The sequence below is a fragment of the Trachinotus anak genome, unplaced genomic scaffold, assembly GCF_046630095.1.
Source record: "Trachinotus anak isolate AG129_WGS33_773 ecotype Australia unplaced genomic scaffold, CSIRO_AGI_Tana_v1 ptg000033l, whole genome shotgun sequence".
Lineage (NCBI taxonomy): Eukaryota > Metazoa > Chordata > Actinopteri > Carangiformes > Carangidae > Trachinotus > Trachinotus anak.
Genome location: NW_027273884.1, coordinates 6765334 through 6787822, shown reverse-complemented (window position 1 = coordinate 6787822; position 22489 = coordinate 6765334). Strand labels below are relative to the sequence as shown.

Sequence of the window (22489 nt, the reverse complement as noted above, 5' to 3'; positions counted from 1 at the left end):
ATAGAATACAAGTTAGAACCAAATATCAGTGCAACAAGGCAATGACAGTGATCCACACTAGGACAGTTTCTGGGGGGAAAGCAATAATTACCACTAAGGGCATGAAAGAACTACATAAGCAATACAGTTAGAAATAAATCAACTACATCAACAAAGGAAAAACACAACACAACAGCGGGAGCAATCTACCAATGTTTACAAAGAGGGAAAAAAAACAAATGAATAATATTGCCAAACAAATATAAAAGTATTAAAAAAAACCACACACATTAGCGTTTTACCTCTCCTGCTCGAGTATTACACAATACTGATCCGGTCTTACCTTCAACATCTATATATAAGCTTTAATCCAGCTGCTGTATCCTTTTTTTTTAAATCCTTTTGAGGTCCTGGCAAAATTCACCTGCACTTTTATTATTTTGGTCAAATGTAACCCATGTTAAAATATGACATAAATGAGAATAAATAGTTTAAGAGGTGCATAAATAAGTTAAAAGCTAAAAATGATCCATTTAATGTAAATTAATTCATCAAAGTTAATTAAAAATGTTAACACAACAATAATTTTATGTTGAAGATTAAAAGTAAGCTGACAGAAAATTAATGTCGCTGCCCCTTTAAGGGACTAGTGATGCTAAACGCAGCACCTGTGTGACGCTGCAGCAGAGACCTGAAGGAGAGAGCGGAGGAGAAATCGGAGAAAACGAGCGGCGATTAATAAGCAGAAAAACAGTGAAAAAAGTTGATTTTGCAGTCGAAAAACATAACTTACCTGGTCGGGAACTGACGGGGATTTTATGAGAACTAAGCCACACCGGTTTTGGTGAGTTTTGTGTTTATTTTCTTGCATTTTTACCGTGTTGTATTTTTTTTTCTCTGGTGGAGAGCCAACGCTAAAAATGTAGCTGTTTACAAGGAAATGCTCCGTCATAAACTGTTTACCAGTTAATATTTTGGGTTTATGAAGACTGTGAAACATTTATTTGTGTAATTTGAGGATTAAAAAGAGATTTATTGTGTTTATGACCTGTAACACAGGTCAGGTGTTTTGCTTGGTTTGAAGCTCGGTCGGAGCGGGGATTGTCTGCCGTGTGCGGGCGTGCACATGCACAGGCGGGATTCAAGATGGCGGGCCAGACCCAGACCTTCAACTCATCTTCTTCATCGCGTCAGCGAGGAAATCTTCTGCGTATGGTGACTCGCTGCCAGAGTGGTAGAAGTATCAGGAATTAGTTTGAACTGAACTGAACTGAGAATTGATTGAATCATTATTTTTGGACTGAATCGAACTGAAACTTTTCACTGAACTGAACACTTGAACTCACATTTGGACTTGAATTTGAATTGAAAGAGTCATACTTTTATCTTCCTATTGAGTTCATATTTTTGAATGTGATTTGAAATTATTGTGGTCCACTTTGATTTGATTGTGTAATTGAAGGTATTCTTCTACCTGTAAAAGAAAGAAAAAGAGTTAACTCAGGAAAAAATAGGAATTCTAAAATAGATGCCACCTAGGAGAAAAGAGACTGGTCTAACTTAACTTAGATTAGCTTTACTGAAATAAACTAGGTGAACTAAAGAACAAAAAGAAAGAGTGAAATACCTTTTCATAATAATACTTACCTCAATATTAGGAACCTGCAGGGTATTTTTTGGTTTGTGTATTGTATTTTATGTGTGTTTTGCATTCAGTAAATTGCCAGCCTTTTGAATTTAAAGCAACGGTCTCTGGTGTAATTATTCTTGCTCTCCACTCCTTAGAACCTTAGAACTGGTCCAGTGGCGCAGTAAGTGGTGTGATACCGGTGCTACACAAAGGAAAGTGATAAGTAGTAAACAGGTGAAGTTTTTCAACCATCTCGCCATTCTCTCACAGGGTTTATTCAGAGACCTTCAAGCGTTCAAGGCCTCCCACCCTCAGCATGACATCAAAGCCAACATGGCTGCCATGTGAATTTGGTCTATAAGTTCAACTTCAACAAGGTGATTACATGATATACTGTATGATGATGTATCAATTAAGTAAATCACTTTAAAAACATTGACATTACATTTAAACCAAACAAGCAAAATCATTGAAGGATAATTAAGGTCACAATTTCAGACTGAATTTTGTAGCTTTTTGAACATTTCCATGAAAACAGCAAAGTAGCTGATGAGATCTGAGAAAACAGTGAAGGAGACACTCAAATAGTCAGATGATCAGCTCTGAAATAAACCAAGTCTTCCAAGATAATTTAAACCAAATTATTTGGAGGCAAAACTGGACGTAAAGCTGCTGATATAAATGACTACGGCAAGTATAGCAGGTCAAACTTCAATGAGCAGGTAGGTCTGGAAACTGATGCATGTTTAAAAATGAAGTGATTTTTACACTATTTCTCTTCTTTTTTTTTTTTTTTTTAAATAAGTCTGAATAACTGTTTTCTTGTCTGACTGCTTATGTCTCCTTTCTGTCTTCTTTTCAGCTTTTTTTTTTTCGGATAAATGGAACTCACTTAGTGAGTGCACCTTTATCATTACTGATAGGAATGATGGACCGACCTGCACAAATCATAGACGGGTGAAATTAATTGGTGTAAGTCAGTGTAATTCTCATGTTCATGCAGACTGGAGTCTCTTCTGACAGGTTGACAGCTGTCTCATTAATGGGCCCAATTCAGTTTGAACATGTTTTGCTGAAAGTGATTTTTAAAGTTATAATAAACCAGAATTATCTGTTAAACATGAACAAGTAAATAAAAATATTCAATAAAAAAAGAAAAAGTAATTGCAGAGAAACTGTTAGTGACTGCCAGGTGGATTTGTTTGAGTGTGTTAGATGCCCCAGCAGCAGCACACTCAGCTGGCAGAGTGCGCTTCCATCGCTCAAGGCCAAGATTGATCTTTGTCAGAGCTGAAGAAATCCTCATAGCTTCTGAGAGCGGCGGTCCATTTATCTGAAGGTTTAGAGGGCAACCTATAAACCCAGAGGGGGGGGGGAGAGGAGAGAGAGAGAGAGAGAGAGAGAGAGAGAGAGAGAGAGAGAGAGAGAGAGAGAGAGAGAGAGAGAGAGAGAGAGAGAGAGAGAGAGAGAGAGAGAGAAAAACTGGAAAACAGTTAGAAATTTCGAAGGTCCCATATTATTAGTCTTCGTAATCTTTCTGATTATAAAGCAGGTCTAGGATCTATTTTAATACTGTGAAAGTATCAAAGCCTCAGTCCATAGAGAAATGCACACAGCCTGTATTCAGAAACTGAGCCTTAAAACCAGCCGTCAGGACTTCTGGAACTTTGTGATGTCACAACAAAGCAGACATCACCCTCAGCCACGCCCCAAGCCCTGCCCACCTGGACCCTTCACCTAATCTTGCAGGATTTGGTTTCTCTGAGTGTTTACCTGAAATCTGCTATATTTTTGTTGGGTCACTCAGAAAACAGTCAGCCAATCAGAAGAGAGGCTCAGATCCTCTCCTCTGATTGGCTGACTGACCTGTTGTTACTAGAGCTCCAGAGAGAAGCCTGAGAGAGGAGATGTAAAACTACACTGAGATGGTTTTTGGTTCTTAAACCACAAATATATCTTCTGATGGAGATCAACACTTCAGATAAAACACTGGAGACGTGTAAAATATTCTATTTGTGAATAAATTATTTATTTTGTAAATATATATATAATTATATAATATATAATTTTTTTAATATCTTCAAACATTCAGTGTCATAAATTGTGTGAAGACAGCTGTTACTGTTATTTCCTATATAAACCCCACAGCTCCATCCGGCAACAGAACATACCTCTGTTCTACTTTTCAGCTGTGATGATCCAGAAACCAGCATTTATTTGTTTCATTTTTCTCTTGCCAGTGGATACCATTTCTTCCTCTGTGGTCTTGTAGCTGTTACAGACCTCAAAAAAGCTGTAAGTAGAAATATACCAACTGTCTGTGTGTTAGAAATCAAACACTTTCTGGTGAGCCAGAATAGACCTTCAGCTCTTCAGCTGAGGAATAGAGGCATAACAATCAAAAGACCTGACTCTAGGCTAGCACCAAGTTCACTTTACATAAGGAAGATCTGAAAGACGCAGAGCTTTCAAGCTCAAGCTCTTAAAGGAAAAATTATGATGAATTATAATTAAAGGAAAGTTAATTTCAATTCCTATAATCATGACCATTCTGACCGTGGTTCTGATAACTTTGCACTCTGTGGTATAGATTTGCAGAGCATGACTCCAGTAAATCAATGTATCAGGACAGGTAGAGGCAGATGTCTTAAACTTTCCAGATAAAATACAATCTCACATAAATCATGTAAAGTTTGAAAATTTCCCTGTTTGTTTTTCAAGGTCAATCAGGGTTGATGCCACTTTATAATCTGTATCAGGCTGCTGATGCAGTGTGATCTTATTGAAGTGCAGTGTTGCAGTGCTTCTTGCTGCAGTGTGAGTTTGACTCAACACATTCCAGAGGATGTAACATGTAGAACCAGCTGTAAATGTAAATAACACAGTGGCCTTTAGGTGTTATAAGTAATTACATTTTATAGCGTACACAGTTAATAGCTCTATCTTTCTCCAAAGAGAGCCTTGGATAATGTCCAACAGTAGGCTACTAAAATGTTTCTTTACATCATAACTTAATTTCTGATTTATTTTTGACAGAAAATGTCACCAACATGTCACAGTCTCCACATGCAGCTGCTAAAATGGTAAAAACAAATGTAATATTTATGTTTTTTTCATGTCTGTGTCATATTCAGATTCAGCCTTAACATTGAAAGGTGTCAGTTTTTTGTAATGTTGCTGGTATGATGTCAACATGTCTTTTCCCTGTCTATTTTTGCTGGGCCCCATCGTGCATGAAAAAGAGATGATCGAATAGAGATGCTGAATCTATACCTCACGTGAATCAGCTGTGAAGCAGGAGACCTGTTAACATGGGCACCAAAATGAAAACCAAGACGTTCCACAGCTGCCACACAGCTAGTGTGGTCCTGGACCTAAATGAACAAACCAGAAAATCCTGCAAGAACATACGTTCTTATTAAGTAAAATAGCTAAAAAAAAAGTCTTAAAAGTGGTTAAAACCAGTTCAACCTAAACCCACCCCACATTCTCCACTCTACAAACGGGCGTCTTGCTAATAGAGCTGTGTTGAAGCAATATAGCAATATATTAACACAGCATAGAAGTATTGGCTGTAATGGAGTAGACAGGGAACATTGCACAGTAAGTGCACAACAGTAAATTTTTGGGACCCCTAAAAGGTTAATCCAGCAATGAATGCGGCAAATGTCCACATTGCAAATGCAGGATTTGTAGTATGCTTCATTTTCATGCCAATTTTGTGCCACACAAATTAGCAGCAGGTCAGATAAGTCGAGGTCCTACAGAAGAATTTCAGTTGTTAGAGAAATTATTACATTTTTAACAAGTGAAGCCACAACTAAAATATATGAATATATACATTGATGTATAACATTGAGGGACTTGAGATGTCAGCTAAATTTTTTATAATGTTCACTCTGCTGAAGTGATGGTGCAGCACTGACTGACACATTTGATTGTTAATGGACTGATGTTCTCACAGTCATGGACAAATGATTTCAAACTGTGTGGCTTTTATTCTCCATTAGAAATCAATTCAAATGGCTCACCTGGAAAGTTCAAAGAGAAGCAGCAGTTTAAAGTTGAGCTGCAGTGAGAGCTGTCCCTTGTTGTGTTAACTATTAGCTCATTACAGTCTCAGTAAAAGAAATCCAGCCTGGTTAGCAACAAAGTGTCGGCATGACAGCAGTGGGGCTCCAGTTCTCAGCTTACTGCTGCAGTGATCACAGTGAGCTAGAGGAAACTGTGTTACACAGCCCTGTCAGCAAAACTGTGTCTGTGTGTGTGTGTGTGGGGTCAGGAGATTGCCAATGATACCTGTGGCCTGGAATGACCCTTTGACCTTTCAGACCTTTCTGGATGTTTTTAACCTTGATTTATTTTGTTCACTTTTTGTGAGTGCCTTCCAGTGCTGTGCCCTACTTACACAAACTTTAATTTAACTGTAAAGTGAAAAGAATATTTGTGGTCTTTGTTGTCACATGCCTGCGCTGCTTTACTTCACAGAAATATGGGTCATTTTATTTCAGATGTTTATTTTTCTGCAAGTTTGTAAAATTAAATATATAAGATAAATATATATATAATATAATGGCAAAGTGATAAGGACATTGCACATTTAAATCCAAATGGAAGAACGTGGTTCTGATTCCCATGACCTAATATTATTGGATGATGAATTATCAAAGATAAATACATTTTGTCAATATAAAGGAATTGCTGTGATCTTGATCAGCGTCTTCTTTGCAGAGAGAGGGAATCAGGATGTCAGACACCTGAGACCTGCTCAACATAGCTAATGCATAATTTAAATCAGGGGAGACTAATAAAAGAAATGCAAGAGTATGAGAAATTTGAAGTAAAGTGGAATTTATTGTGGACAGAAGTAACAGACTTTGGTGGAAGGAAGTGGATCACCATGGAAAGCAGTCTATAGGTTTAACATCTTTCCAATTAGAGGAAATTTCCTCCGCAGCTTAGACGATGGTGGTGGTGATAAGGAATGGAGCTCAAGGATGGGAATGTCTTCATGAGAGGGGAACTTCTGATTGGATGGTTTGATTGGAGGTGGTCAGGAAGAGGTGTAGGTGGGTCACAGATTCTTCATTGCGCTTCATTGTGCTTCATGGTCCATCTAAGACATAATTCTGCAAAGTTGTGATGCTTTCAAAAGAAAATGTTAGACAGCTCAGACATGAGGACAGTTACAGTTGCGGCAAAAAGACTGTTGTACCCTATCAGTTTGGGTCTAATTATATTGAGGAGGAGATGGTGCTGGGGATAGACAGGGAAGGGACGAGAAGTGGAGACACGGCAGCTACATTATCGGATTAACCAGACTGTGGAGCGAACAGATGGCAGCTGATGGTGTAGCTGTAACACATGCCAAACTATGCAGCCCACAATGAATGCATTTACTGCCGTGAATGGGACATTTTGGAACCAATCATTTCACAGCAATAAAACTCTGATGACTGATAGGTAGGGTACATTAATGTAACCTGATATATACCTTCATCTTTTGTTGCAGCCGGTACAGACTGATAGCCTCACATGTCACCTCAGAGTTGTTTCTCAAAAAAGGGAGGGCTGAGAGGAGAGTATTTCCCTCCTGTGTTGTTCTTGTCCATCAAAATCACAAACAGCATCGGTGACAAGGGAGAACCCTGATGGAGGCCGGCACCAGCTGAAAACAAGCTCAACTTCCTGCCAATGATGCGAGCACAACTGTTGCTCCCCTCTGTCAGGAGCTATCTGACAATTAGCAACCTTGGAAAATTGCACACCAGGCTGTGGTTGTCACCTTCTTTCTATCTAAAACATACAGGAACATTTTTTATCATTTGTAAACACACCCCGGTGGCTCAACCCAAATGTCAAAAATGTCCCTTTTTGTCTACTCCTTGTCAAATATGTTCTCGCCTGCAGGAAGCAGTGACAGTGCATCAACTCTGTATATACCACACTGCATGGTGACTTATGCAACAGCCTTGGAGTTGGCTTCCTGTATTGTTGCACACAGGCACATTGATGAAGGTTATCAGGGCAATGTCGGCCTTGGATAGTATCAAGCACTCTAATATCCATTCGTGTAGCATTGAGTCACAGGCTTTCTAATGGTCAGTGTCCAACCAGTGGCTGTCCAACCAGTCAGAGGACACCACCCAGATCTTCATGCCTGGGACTTGTTGTTGGGTGTTTGCCTTTGTGATGCTGACTGGTTCTTGTTCTTGGAGGTTGCTGTGGCCACTTGGCATTAGTGTTGTGTGATGTCTCTTTTAGTAGAGGAAAATAAATCTCCCAAAAAGGCTGGATTTTTTTCATATCTTTAATGTGTCTATTTTCTGAAATGGATGGTTGTATAAAAATATTTTACTGCAAAAGTAGTTTTTTTGGATGATATCTGGATCCTCTCCAAAACTGAAAGTAATGAAAATTTTGGATTCTACAAAAGGGGCTGCGTCTGCGTTTTCACATATATCTCTAGGAGTAATGGTCAGATACTGACCAAATTTGGACTATATGTCCGCAGGCAGTTGATTGATAGATCACTAAAAACATAATACATATGTGTTTATATGCCTCTAATTAAAAAAAAAAAAGAAAATCGTTGACTTGGTAATTGTTGACCGCTGACATCCTCACAAAAAAGACAAGAAAATCTTGAAAAAGCTAAAGGTAAGAGCTTCTTTTTAGACATTAAACACTCTTAATATGTTGCAGTTCAGTAGTAGCTAGCATTCTAGCATTAGCATTAAAGAGTGAAGATGTTTGTTGATCAATTATTATTTAGTTTTATTATTATTATTATCTTCCAGGCTTTAGCTCCTGTACTACTTCTCCTGTACGTCCTTCCAGTATTGCTCAATTTCAGCTCTGGGTGGCTCTGTCCTTGTGCTGTTATTCCCTTGCAACTGCGAGGACACCTTGGATGGGTCTTTGGAGAAGACACCATTTAATCATTGGCCTTCTCTGGTGTACCTCATAAGCCTATCAGTGAGAACTGTTAGTTTGGCAGTTTCTAGAGCAGTGGTCGGCAACTGGCGGCCCATAGGCCACAACTGGCCCACCAGCAATAGTATTTGGCCTGCCAGATTATTTAGATAGTTTTTTTTTGTCTTAGAATATAGGATTGACAGGCCCAGATTTAGTCATAATTGTACTTTTATCCATGTTGAGAGAGAATGACAGACACAGTCAAGGAGTTGGTGCACAGTGCTTGGTGCTAAAATAGATCTCCGTCATAGCAGCAACAGTTACCGTCAGAATCACTTCCTCTTCATCTCTGATTTTTCCTAAAAAAATAAAAGTTAATTAATGGTTTTTTGCAGCAATGCTTTATTTCAGGCTATTGTGAACTATTATTCTGAAAAGATCTGAGAGGAAGTTCCAATGGTTCTGTGGCTTGCTTGACAGACCTCTGAAAAAGCGGACATGAGTTGTGTGTGATATGAAAAAAATCAGTCAGATGTATAAGATCTTACTTTGACATATGACCTACTTTTTAGGTGAATCCTACAGATTGGGTCATTGGTGGGATTGTGATGGCCCACATCCAGTCCCACACCATTTGTCACAGAAACTCCATTTGAGCGTTAAAACTCATTAGCTGGCATGTCTCAATCGGGACATGCCAGCTAATGAAGCTATAGTGTAAATTCAATCAGGAAGACCTATCCTCTTGCATGCATGTGCTGTATATAATCCTAATTAAGGCACACCTCTTCTCACATATTCACTCATTATTCCCTCATTCTTCCGGCCCGTGGCTGTCATCATCCTATCAGCTGTTCAGATAGCTGTTCACAATTAACCAATAGCAGGGCGACACAATTTCTCATTAGCCTATCATCTGCTGGCACTCCCTTTTTAAAGATGTTCCTTCTCAGTTTTAGTTTCCTGCTCCGCTTACGTGCGCCTTGATAATTCGCTCGATCTTCATGGCAACTATTCTTTACATTACACTGCTGATTTTTCTCTCTTATTACCCGATCAACATGTCCGACTCAGATTCAGACATCTTCGAAGTAGATCTCCTTGAACCGGCTTCCCCCAAAACCACTCGGCGCAGCGTTCGGATCGCTGCCAGACAAGAACCCACAGGCTCAGAAATCCTGAATATCCTCAGAGAGCAAGGAATCACTCCATCTCCAGGTCTGGACCTTTCCCAACTTCAAGCCTTGGCTGCTATGGCTTCAGAATCCCCTACCGGAGCAGTCTCACCTCCTACATCACCTTCTCCAGCTACCGGCTGTATACGTTCGAAGAAATGCCACCATGCAGCATCTCCAGCCAAACGCAGGTCTGCTTCATGCGGTTTCATTCATTCTCTTCCGTATTCTGCACCGGACCAAACCGATCAGTCCATACACTGTTAAAAGGGATTTGGGCTTTTAGTCAGAGGGACTGTTGTTGTCAAGCTGGGAAAACTCATTGCCCATTACAACAAAGTAAGAAGAGTTACAACAACTACACCTTTAAAAAAGCGCGGAAACTCATCAAAAACCCATAATAATCCGTTCAATTAACTTCATAATGTACGTTAGGTGAGCATTTCAACCAACGCGCCTGCGCACGCAATGTGACGTCACGCGCAGTGTTGGAGTTGAAAATCCGAGGCAACCGCCATCTTTTTTTCCTCGGAGCCGAGCCGTCCAAGTAGGTATAAAAAATTACTTTTAGCAAAGTTAGTTCATCTGTAGGCAATGAGCATTAATCGTCTAACGTCTCTACGTCTCAAACGGCCTGTCAACATAACCTGTGATGAATATTTAATGTTTAGTTTGTTTTCGGAAATATGTTAACGTTAGTATGCTGCCGGACTGAAACAGCAAGCATTTAAGGTAGAGTTGAGCCTCATACTCGACTGTAATAAGCATGTTAATAAATAAATTAATGATTATTTCATGTTAGGATACATTAAAATTTGGAAACTTTAAATTGTGAACTTATAGTGACATAGTTTCCACATCTAAAAATAAACATACGCAATATGGAAACTGAAGTTAGTGTGTCTTCTGCTGATAATGGTTGTATATGTTTTTGTCTTTCTTTCTTTTTTCTGTACAGGGCCACTTCACTTTAGTGTAGGCTGTGCTGTTTGGGGCAACTGCCCCTCAATGAGGTGGTCCTGCAAGTGTTGCAATTTCTCCTCGCCAACCAACGCACACTAATTGTCCATTATAAACTGAAGCACTGTCATCAGGCAAGGAACTGTCCTCTTCCCTGTGTCTATGCAGGCTGTGTGTGCTCCTTCAGGACAGAATCATCTCTGAAAAAACATTTAACTAGAGACCATAGTCAAGCCCAATCAAGGCAGGTGACCGCTAGGTTAAATTGTGAACTTTGCAAATTTTCAGAGACTTGCAATGATTCACAGTATTTTGCACATTTAAAAATACACATACACAATAAGGAAACTGTTAAATGTCCGTTTAAAGACTGTAGTTTTCAGTCCAGTGTGTGCAGTACTTTTCGTGCACATAAGAGTAAGAAACATCACCTCTGTTCTGTTGACAATTTTCGAGAAAACCTGTATGAAACTTTTATTCCAGGGTTACAACAACATAAAGTAGCATCTCTCTTACTGTGTATGCAAACAAATTTGCATGTGTCTAAAACAACAACTCAGGAAATAATAAATGAGCTTTGCAGTATTAGCTCAGTTGTAGAAGAGTGCACACCAAAAATAATTGAAAGTGTTCTGATTAAGCATAATTGTGCAGTAAACAGTGCAGTCACTGCTGCTATAACAGAGATAGTTAAAAAAGTAAACCCTCTAAGTTTCTTCTCGAAAGACGGGCCTTTTAGCTCTGAATACAGAAGAGCAACTTTTTACAAGAAAAATTTTAAAGTGATTGAGCCGATTGAATATGTTTTAGATGCATCTTCAAGACAGAAATTTGTTTATATTCCGGTTTTGAAAGTCCTGACAGAGCTGTTAAATCATAATGATGTGTTAGATAAAGTCTTGGAGACAGAACATATTAAAACAGTTGAACACTTGTCTTGGTACAAAACATACAGAGACGGTCTATATTACAAAGACAATATTTTGCTCTCGTCAGAAGATCTTAGCATTGCCTTAGGACTGTATATAGACGACTTCGAAGTTTGCAACCCATTAGGGACATCAAAAAAAAAAGCACAAGGTCTGTGCAGTCTATTGGGTGATATCAAATTTACCAATACAGTATAGATCATCTGTACAGTCAATCTACCTCGCATGTCTGTGTCATAGCAATGATGTGAAGAAATACGGATATGGAGCCATTCTTGAACCACTGATAAAAGACCTTGAAGTACTTGAGCAGCAAAGATTGTATGTTCAGAAATTGGGAACAGCTGTTAGAGGTACTGTGCTATATGTGTCTGCGGACAACTTGGGGGCCCACTCACTTGCTGGGTTTCATGAGAGTTTTAATGTCGACAAATTTTGCCGGTTTTGTTTAGCTAGTCGGCAAGATATTGACACTCACGAGGTAAAGGAGGGAGTATTTCCACTCCGGACAGTTGAGGCTCACAAAAAGGACCTTCTGGAATTAAACAGACATCAGTTTGTTTCTGTGAATGGAGTAAAGAGTGACTGTGTTCTCGATAGACTGTCTCATTTCCATACAATCCAGGGATTCCCCCCAGATTTTATGCACAACCTTTTTGAAGGAATAGTGCCACGAGAATTAAGTCTGTGCATAAAGTCTCTGATATCCAAACAGTACTTTACAATAGATGAGCTGAATTCCATCATTGAATCCTTCCCTTACAAGTTTACAGATAAAACCAACAGACCTCATCCAATTTCAAAGTTTTTTGCATTGAAAAATCCTATTGGTGGAAATTGTCACGAAACTGGACACTGTTGAGACTTCTGCCGTTGATGATCGGTCACATTATACCAGAAGATTACAAAACTTGGGGGATTATATTAGATTTGAAAGAAATAGTAGAGCTTCTGGCTAGTGGACATTTTTCAGAAGAGACATTGGCATACCTGGAGTGTAAAATCTCAGATCACAGGTGCCTATTAAAAGAGGTGTTTCCTGATTTCCACCTCCTGCCCAAGCACCACTTTTTAGCACATTATCCCCAACTGATTCGGAGATTTGGTCCCCTGATTGACTTTTGGACCATCAGGTTTGAAGCCAAGCACAGCTTCTTTAAAAGGGTTGTGCATGATTCTCACAATTTCAGAAACATCTTGCTCACTCTATCAACAAAACACCAGCTTACTTTAGCTTACTACCTAGATTTGCCAAGTCTTTTCAGACCTGATCTGGAAGTTGGACACACTGCATTTGTTCCACCTGATGCACTCGAGCACTCCATGAGGCAGGCTGTAGAGCTTAAATATGGAAACATAAGTCTTGTGTCTCTTGCAACTCATACCTGCCTTTATGGCACCAAGTATTCAGAGGATATGTTTCTGTCTGTGGGGCACACCAGTGGCCTTCCTGACTTTGGGAAGCTGGTTAAAATTGTAGTTGTGTCCAGCAAAGTGTCTTTCATCATAGAACCATATCATGCATGGTACATGGAGCACCTGCGGAGTTATGAGTTGATGAAAAAACAGTCTTCTGAACTGGTGATTGTGGAATCACATGAACTAAATGGATATCAACCCCTGTATCCATACACAAAAGCAGGCAAACTGATGGTGACACCAAAAGTTTTCTTGCTTCATTAAGGTATATTTGAGCTACTGTATTATTTTACTTAAAATGGTGTGTTCCTCTCCTTCCTCTGAAAAACATATGCAGTATATCCATAAACATAAAAGCAGGTTTTAAACAGAATAACATATGTATGACTGTTCATGTTTATTCATGTTTCTTTATTGTTCATTTTGTCTTTTCTTACATTCTTTTTTTTCTCCATCTCCATAGAAGTCCTGAGAGTTTCTCAGTCACAAGAAGATGCTGTTGCGTGTGATCATTTCAGCACAAGACATTAGAAAGCTCCGCTTGGACTCTGTTCCAGATTCGGTTGATGGCCTGAAACTGTTGTTAAAAACTAACTGCAGTTACGCTCTCCATTTGACCTCCAATATGAAGATGAGGATTTCAAAGACTTCTGTAACCTCATGTGTGTTGATGATCTACCAAAGGAGAAAGTGACATTGCAAGTAATTTTCTGCCCTGTCTCTTCAGACTCAAGTTTGGACACTTTTAGCTCTGTTTTACCATCATCTCCGACAACATCCTGCCCATTGAGCAGCCAAACAGAGGGCTTTGCAGGTCGGCGTTCACAGCTGTGGCCAGCTCATTTTCCCATTCCCACCTTCTCATACGATGTTGAGCTGAGGCTCAGGCAGGGCAATGACGCTTTTAGAGAAAGTGGAGCACTTCTATCCATTTCAAGAGACATGAAGTCTGAGATTCTGCTCAAACTTGCTGAAACGATGTATTCATTCATGACCTACCCAACTCTTGAACATTTTGAATGTGTAGCCAAGGCACTTGTTGAAAAACACCCTTGCCTTGCAGAACCTGGCTCCACATCTGGATGGTATGGATGGAAACACAGTTTAAAGTTTAAGATGGGCAATTACAGACAGAAGTTGAAAGGTGTCGGCTGTCGAGAACTGGAGGTCAATTCTGAGAAAAGAGGTGCTGGGGACACGCGAGGGAAGAGAAACAAAGTAAAGAAACCTAGACGGTCTGAAACAAATTTTCTTCCAGATCTCCCCCAGGGAAGAGACATCAGAAGTCTTGAAGAAGATAGAGAAAAGATGGTCCAGGAGATGAGAAAAACAATCCCAAACCTGGCCTACATCGATGATGCAATGAATGCCACATACGCACTGAGAAGACAGGAGATCGTTGAAGAGGAGCCACATGTGGCCAAAGTGAGAGTCAGATGGCCTGCCCTTTTTACTGAAAGACAGGTGGAATGTGTACATTTTTTCTTAGTCATAGTGAAGTAGTAATGTTGTATAGTGTGTATTGCAGGGCTCTATGCTAACATTCCTCACAAGGAGCATATATGCTCCTAAAGTGAAATATTTGGGAGTAAAATTTTAAATTGTTTAAGTAACACATTAATTAGTTAACCTTTAAATAATGTTGTGGGTGAAACGTGATCCATTTTTACATTTGAGAACAGTAACGTGATCCATTTTTACATTTGAGAACATTAAAAAATACCCTCAACAATTCAAATTTTATTCACCTTATACCTGAAATTTGATGACTTCTGATATGACCCAGAACATACAAACATGGAAATATTTCATCTTTTTTAATCAACAGATGTAAGCAATAACTTACTCCATATTGACTAACACAAATAAATTTAAAAATTATGATATTAAATAATGCTTGAACTGATATGAATTACATATTTTTATTTAACTATTTAAATCATAGTAGTTTATACTGATTTGTTAAACTTACATCCTTGTTTCTTAGCATGTATGAATTATCATGACAACATAACAAAGGACTGACATATCAGTCTAATTTAAACATTAATAAACTCAATAACCTGTCACACAAGCAAACTCCATGTTCTCCCTTTGTGGTGGCCAGGGACAGGTCAGGACAGTCTGAGGACACAGATCGTTGAAGTTGAAGTTAATATTAATGAAATACGTACCTTCAGACTGTAACAGGTTCCTGTTCTATGTCCACATGTTAGTTGAAATTGGAAAATTTAGGTGACTTTTAACTTGAACTTAAACTGTAATGTTACTTCTCCCCATAGGTTATCAAGGAATTCACCAGGCTTATGTCGATGGACATCAATAAGTTCAATGAGGGTCTGGACAGCCATCTGCATAAACTTCTTCAGCTATTCCGTTTGAAGCGTTTTGAGGATCTACAAGAAATGACATCCTTAATGGAGAGTCTCGACAAGGATGTAAGTGCATATTTGTTGTAGTTGTAGTCCAAATTAATTGTCCAACCCCACTGAAGAGAGGAACCAGGATTTAGATTATGACAGACAGTAAACCTCCACTAATTAATGTGCTTGGATAGGCACTTTGATACAGACTGAATAATTAAGAAATTAAACAGCATGGCTGGCTCTGTAAGATGGATGAGATTGAGAGAAACTCTGGGTTTGTTAAATAAAACCTGCCAGTGAGAAGGTCAGAGTTCATGTTGCCTCTCTTGAACTGAAAGCTCAGTTTCCGTCATCTGAGGGTTGACAAAAATCAGAGTTCTGATATCAACTGAATGCACGTATCGTGTTTTTTCAGGCATCAAACCAAAGGAAGAGAGCAGCAGCTTTGCAGGGCCTGCCATGGTACATGAAGGAAAATCCCTCTACACTGATGAAGAGGTGTGAGGTAAGCAGCAAAATGTTCGTCAATGATACAAAAAATAGTTCACAATGGGCAGGGTTACACATGTCATTTCAGGCATCCTCTGTGTGTTTACACTGGCAAAACGCATCTAAAGCACAGGCACCTTTTTGTTTTTTGTTTGTTTTTGCATAAAGCCAACAGATCCCGAGGAGGATGTCATCAAGGGAATGGTGATTGGAATCCTTTTGGTCGTTGAAGATGTGAAGGAGCCCCTTCCCGTTTCCTACAACGATGTTGCCATCGTCATTGAGGAAAAGATTGTCGTGCGTCATCTGGGTGATGTACCCAACGCTTTTGTGAACCTGATGGGCCTGCTGTACATGCTGAACCTTGACTATCCGAAAGACTTGAAATATACTTTTGAAGTTATTCAGCGCCTGTTCATGGGAATCGGGTCTGAGATGTGCACTCCTAGGGTCCACTCTCTAAAGAACAAACTGCTCAGTTAAAGGGATGCCTCAGGAGGATGTTTCTGCATTTGGCCCTTAGAAAGTATTCTCATTTTTTGCCATTTGTCCATTGCACCATGTAGTAAGAGGAAAATAAATGTAAAGCCCTTCTGTGGGTCACAGTGTTTTTTGTTTTCATCTACGAACAGATCTCTATTGCTCTCTGTGGAGGAAATGCCTCTTGCAGACACTAATTTGTATTTTATGTTGTAGAGCAAAAATGAACAGAGTGGAGATTTCAGTAATATTTGAACATGTTCATTTTCTGTTTCTCAGAGATACATTTTTCTATGTATATCTTGCTGCATTTTACTGCAACAATGCTGAACACACATGCACTTAGAATGTACTCAGTTGATAAAGTCACCTAGAGATTTGTTTTTTTCCCCTCAAAAGACTGATGCTTTTTTTTACAAGCAGGACAGCACAGTGTAATTTCAGTTTTTGACCAGCCCTGAGAGAGCTGGTTGTTTAAGAGGGTGTAAAAAGTGTTTTTGTCAGCATGTGCCAGAGGAAGAATTCTCATTTTTTACACTATTTAGTAAGAGAAGAAATGTATAGAAATGTATTGCCCTTCTGTGGGTCACACCACCTTGTTTTCATGTTCTGACTGATTTCTATTGCTCTGTATGGAGGAACACTAATCCATGTGATGTTACAGAGAAATTGTCGAGGGAGTGGACATTTCAGTAATGTTTGAATGTTTTCATTTTCAACATTTTGAGCAAGTTTCTCAGATACATTTTTTTGTTTGTTCTTTGTTCAAATCTCCTTCTGCAATTCAATTTACTGCAGCAACTCTGAACATTCACTCAGAACATACTCTGTTTCAGAGAGTTATTGTTTTTTCCCCAAAGGAAGGAAGCTCTTCTTTTTATGTATTATTATTTATGTGTGGGACAGTGGAATTTCAGTTTGTGAAAGCAAAGGTCTGTTAGAGGGTGTTGAGGCCTTTTTTTTTTAACATGTCCCAAGGAAGGTCTTTTATGTCTTGACATCCATTGACACTTATTTTGAAGCAAGGCTGGACCTGTTCGGGTTTTAATAAAGGTCCTTATTGAATTGTCTTCTTTTCTTTTTTTTCATGTGTTAATATTGAAGTTTGACTGGCTAATTCACACGTAGATTCTTCGTAAATATTAAGTTTGCTTAAACTCAAGTAACTTAGCAATAGAGGTTGAGAAAAAAATATATAATGTTGTGCTAACTTGATAAAATAAGTTCAACCAACATCTTATTTTTAGTTATCTTAAGTAATGTTTTCAAGTCCACATAACTTGATACAGAAAGTTGAGTCAACAACCCGCTTGTTGTATCAATTAAGTATTTCATGTTGAGCCAACTTGATTCGCATTTGTAGGAACTTGGTAAAATACATTCAAACAACATCTCTTAAAGTTATCTCAAGTAATATTTTGTAGTCCAACTAACTTGATACAGGAAGTTGAGTCAACAGACTACATGTTGCATCAACTCATGTTTTGAAGTGTAATAAACTTGACACTATAAGTTGACTTAAATTAACTCAGTCAAAGCAACAAGATGACTTGACTTAGTTAAGTTGAGTCAACTTATAGTGTTGTTCATGTGCCATCCAGTCCATTAACTCTCGCCTTCAGGCTCTGGAGAATTCCCAAACTCCTTCAACTTCCGCAGCTTCATCGCAGTTCCCAATGATCCACGCACCCGCACCTCCGCAAGCTTCTGCATTGCAAGCACTCCATCTCTGCCTCAGTATTCTCTGGCTTCTGCTGTACCAACACCCATGCTAGGTAGGCCTTATGTTCCATCTGCAGCTAACATTTCTCCTCATTTAAGTGCTAAGATATTACAAAGTAAATACATTAATCTCCTCAGCATTATCCTCCCTTCACCGGAACACGAAAATAAAGTCGCAACCGGTGAAAAAAACATTGCCTCCATCATTCAAGCGGCTCATCCTAGATTGTCCAGGGACATGTCTTTCAGTGAATTCGTTGTAGCTTTTGGCATATTCTGGGAAGTCATTTGTTCCATATATCCCAAACGTAGGCAAGAATTGGATGCTTATTTGGCCTTGATTGGCGATCTCAACCTGAGATATGGGAAAAACATATTCTACCAGTACCACAAGCAATTCTTCAACAAAGCAGCTCTCATGGTTTCTCAATCTAACATCTGCCTGAACTGGTCCATTCTAGATACCGAACTATTAGTCATGATAGTCGGCGGTGCTCAACCGGTGGTATGCGCTAGTTGCGGAAATGCAGGTCACTTGGCATCCCTCTGCCCTCAAACTACGTTCCTAAACGCTCACCAAAACTTTAAAGGCCAACTTTTTCCCACTGAGAAAGAGCAATCCGACAGTTGCGGCCGTAAGGTACTCCTGTTCAACAACCAGCCCATATGCAATAACTTTAATGAAAATGTGTGCACTTACCCCAGCTGCATTTTACTTCACATCTGCAGTTACTGCAAAGATGCGCACCCAAGATCAGTGTGCCCTCGCAGGTTTCGTCCTCAGCAGTCTCGTCGAGGTGCAAGACTCATTAAAAAACCATCCATCCACTCCAATAAATGTCAAGGCACTCGCAGCAGAACTGTCTCTCCATCCTAATTCTGTGTTTGTAGATCATATACTCACCGGTCTCTCTCAAGGGTTTAGAGTAGGTGTCGTTTCTTCGCTAGACTCCTCATTTCGTTAGCCTAATAGCACAGTTGCCTAAGTCATATTTGAACGTTTTTGGAAAACAAGAAAAAACAAAGTTTTTAGTAAGCACATTGGTATTTTTTATAGACATTGTAACAGACAGTTCAACCAGATGTGAAGTTTCCAAAAAAAGGCTCTGTGGAACGGTTCTTTGGGGATGCTGAGTCGCTGAGGCAGGTCCTCCTAGTCAGACTCAAAATCCAACTTGTACCGGATTCGACCATCTGCCAGGTACTGGAGAGCCCGAAGGTCATGGACTGTGGGGTCGCCAAATTTTCTTCCTGGTCGAATGTTGGTGACATAGGCCCCAGATAACTTCATGAAGTCATTGTGGAATAGCTGGGTGACCTTGTATGGGGATGGATGCAGACGTGCAGTCTCGAAGATGACAATGTAGTCATGTGGAGTGTGAATATCTTTGATGGTGCGCCGTTCAATGAGGCTATGCATGGAGTCACACTCCATTTGTGTGTGCCCTGCAACCAGAAACTTTTGTTCTATTGTGACACTATGCTTCATGGCCAGATCTATGTACGCATTTGTGATGGTACAACACCGATTTTGATAGCCGCAGCCATCACTCCAGACTATGACTTTTTATGTTTGGGTTGGCCCCTAGGACCGACTCAAAGTGTTTGCACTGCAGATGGGCAAAAACCTCACTGCTGAGGGAGCCCTCATGCTCCTCCCAGGTGTAACAATACCCATCTTTGTTACCCAGGTTGAAGCAAGTAAAGTTGTGCATCTGTAGTTTAGTTCTATAATACATCGTGCTTGCTTTTGTCTTGGGGCACAGAAGAACGCACTGAAGGTCCATTGTCCACACTGAGAGTTTTTCACTGGATTCCTTTTTATCCTTAGCTTTTTCAGCTTGAGCTTGAGCCTTTAATTTTGTGTGAGTAGCAAGGGTGTCCTGATCTATATTTCCTACCTTGGCATCGATACATACATCACACTGGTCTTTTTTTGGTACGAACACATAGTATTTCTGCTCACTGAGCGCTTTTTGAAATATGTCTCACACACAACACATGCACCACTTTCACCAGCAGCTTTCTGGTATTTCTTGTGAAGGTCACTTAGAACTGTTCCTGGCTCCAGAAACTTCTTATCCTCATAAGAGGGAACCTGACGGCAGTAATGTGATGGATGATTTGTATGTAGCGGCAAAAATGCCTAAGTCAAAGAGATGACTAAGGCAGACAGTGATTTTAGACTCTAACAAGCATTCTGATAGGCTGAGGACATAGGCAATAAGGCAGGGTGATGCAGCAGTGGTAGGAGAGTAAAGTTAGGCAGATATCACAATTTGGCCAAAAAATGACTTAGGCAATTATGCTATTAGGCTAACGATTTGTGTCAAATAATCTCCAATCAGCTATAAAAGAGCCAGCTACTGTGTCTCAGCTATTAAAAAAGGAATTGGATAAGGGTTATTTAACCGGCCCATTCCGTTCAGCGCCATTCCCCGTGTTTCGCACCAGGAAAATACTCCGGGAAGAAAGGACTCATTTTCGATCTTTCCGCTCCTCATTCCGGGCCAGTTCCTAGCGTTAACAGCCTGATTCCCCCCGTGCCGTTCTCTCTCAATTATTCCACCGTCGATCACACCATTAAACTTATTAAGTTAGCCGGTCAGGGCGCATGGCTTTCCAAAGCTGACATCACGGACGCATTCAAAATAATTCCTATCCATCCATCTCAGTGGCATCTTTTCGGCCTTAAGTGGGAGTCAAAGTTTTACTTCGCAATTCGCCTCACGTTTGGTTGCAGAAGCAGTCCAGCAATTTTCAATCAAGTTTCCGAAGCGCTTTGCTAGATTCTGCTATACAGAGTCCGAGTCCCGTCCCTCCTTCATCTCCTCGACGATTTTCTGCTGATCGATCCCCCTCAGGGTCGTTCATTCATTTCAAGATTTCTGGATTTGGCTTCCTCCGTGCCCAATTTACAGGATGTTGTCTCATTAGATCAAGGCTGCCACTCAGATCTGAACTTCTGGTCCCACCTGCTGGCTGAATGGAATGGTATTTCGTTTTTCTATGACGATCTGGTGCTATCCTCGGATTCTTTAAAGTTTTTCATTGACGCAGCGCCCTCCGTAGGTTTCGGAGGGTATTTTTAGGGGCAGTGGTTTGCCAGCAAATGGCCACTTTCCTTCCCCAATCAGACATTTTCCTCAGCTCTGCACGAAATTTACCCCATAGCAGTAGCATGTCTCCTCTGGGGAAAGTACTGGCAACGCAAACGCATCTCACTTCAATGCGACAACGAAGCAGTCAACATCATTAACAAAGGCCGCTGATCTGTTGCAGAAATCATGCCATTCATGAGACGCATTACATGGCTATCTGTCACAAACAACTTCATAATCTCAGCTCGTCACATTCCCGGTCACGTTAACCAAATTGCTGATTCTTTATCCCGTTTCAATTTCCAGATGTTCAAGTCGCTCTGTCCAGAAGCCAGCCCCTCGCCTCTACCAGTTCCCCCTCTAGAATCTATAACCCTCAATTAAACCAGGATGCCTTCCAGTATTATCTTAAGTTAGCCAGGTTCTATATAAGAGACGGCCTAGCAGCTTCTACTCTGAAGTTATATGATTTTGCTTGGAATATATTTGCTTTGTTTTGTGTTTCTTTAAATCTTCCACTTAAACCAGTTTCCGTCAGTGCTGTTTGTGCATTTATTTGTCACTGCACGGATGTGCATCATTTCAAACCCCATTACATCAGAGGTCTGGTAGCCGGTATTCAGTTCAGCAGCTAGATGCTGCAATCCATCTTTTCCTAGTTTATTTTCTAATCCAGCAATTAAACTGTTGTTAAAAGGCATTTTCAAAAGTTTATCCCAGCAATACCAATACCAGACTCCCTATTACTCTTGATATGCTGCGTAAAATGTTATCTGTTTTACATCAGGGTTGCTTTTCCCCATACACTGACTCTCTCTTAGATAGTTGTGTTCTTCTGGCATTTTATGGGTTCCTAAGGAGCGGAGAATTCACCACTCCTTCTAATTCTTTCAATCCAGCAAAAGATGTTACCTTTTCAGATCTGTTTCTTCACCCAGATTATTACAGTCTATGCCTTAAGCATTCAAAAGCTGGTAGTGCCTGTTCCATAATAGTTGCTCTCAATTTTGCCTTCCTAAGTCCATGAGGAAATATTTGAGAATAAGGCCTTCCGCTGAACCTAATGCCCCTCTGTTTCTGACCCAAGATCATAAACCAATGTCCAAATCTTCGTTCAGTCACCATCTAACTCAAACGCTCATTAAGTGCAATATAGCTCTGAGGCATTATTCAGGTCACTCATTCAGAATAGGTGCTGCAACCTCTGCAGCTGCACAAGGTTTGCCTTCAGCTTCTCTTCAACAGCTGGGCCGCTGGTCATCCTCCGCATATGCCTCCTATGTGCGTCCCAAAGCAAGGACGATAATCGAAGCTCAAAGAT

At 40.0% G+C, this 22489-nt stretch overlaps 1 protein-coding gene and 1 long non-coding RNA gene across 7 annotated transcripts; both read left to right on the top strand.

Moving 5' to 3' along the window:
• The first annotated feature begins 554 nt into the window (after positions 1-554).
• Positions 555-2401, top strand: LOC139614138 (uncharacterized). Its single transcript, XR_011686904.1, has 2 exons — positions 555-823; positions 1039-2401. It is a non-coding gene; the product is annotated as an uncharacterized lncRNA (long non-coding RNA).
• A 7074-nt stretch (positions 2402-9475) lies between these two features.
• LOC139614208 (uncharacterized) lies at positions 9476-17415 on the top strand. Of its 6 annotated transcripts, XM_071471394.1 has the most exons (6): positions 9948-10253; positions 10661-14196; positions 14269-14474; positions 15293-15448; positions 15792-15881; positions 16034-17415. In XM_071471394.1, the coding sequence occupies exons 2-6, from the start codon at positions 13671-13673 to the stop codon at positions 16346-16348; spliced, it is 1293 nt and encodes a 430-aa protein (XP_071327495.1). In that variant the 5' UTR covers positions 9948-10253; positions 10661-13670; the 3' UTR covers positions 16349-17415. The 6 variants fall into 6 exon arrangements, with proteins under 6 accessions (XP_071327491.1, XP_071327495.1, XP_071327493.1 ...); XM_071471390.1 differs by lacking the exon at positions 9948-10253 and adding an exon at positions 9476-9893 and having other exon boundaries at positions 10661-14474; XM_071471392.1 differs by having other exon boundaries at positions 9950-10253; positions 10661-14435.
• The last annotated feature ends 5074 nt before the right edge of the window (positions 17416-22489 follow it).

Coding starts and splice junctions, on each gene's coding strand:
- LOC139614208 (XM_071471390.1), top strand. CDS start 13,671: ATGTGTGTTGATGATCTACCAAAGGAGAAAGTGACATTGCAAGTAATT. Junction 14,475..15,292: donor CCCTTTTTACTGAAAGACAG/GTGGAATGTGTA, acceptor TTCTCCCCATAG/GTTATCAAGGAATTCACCAG. Junction 15,882..16,033: donor CACTGATGAAGAGGTGTGAG/GTAAGCAGCAAA, acceptor TTTTGCATAAAG/CCAACAGATCCCGAGGAGGA.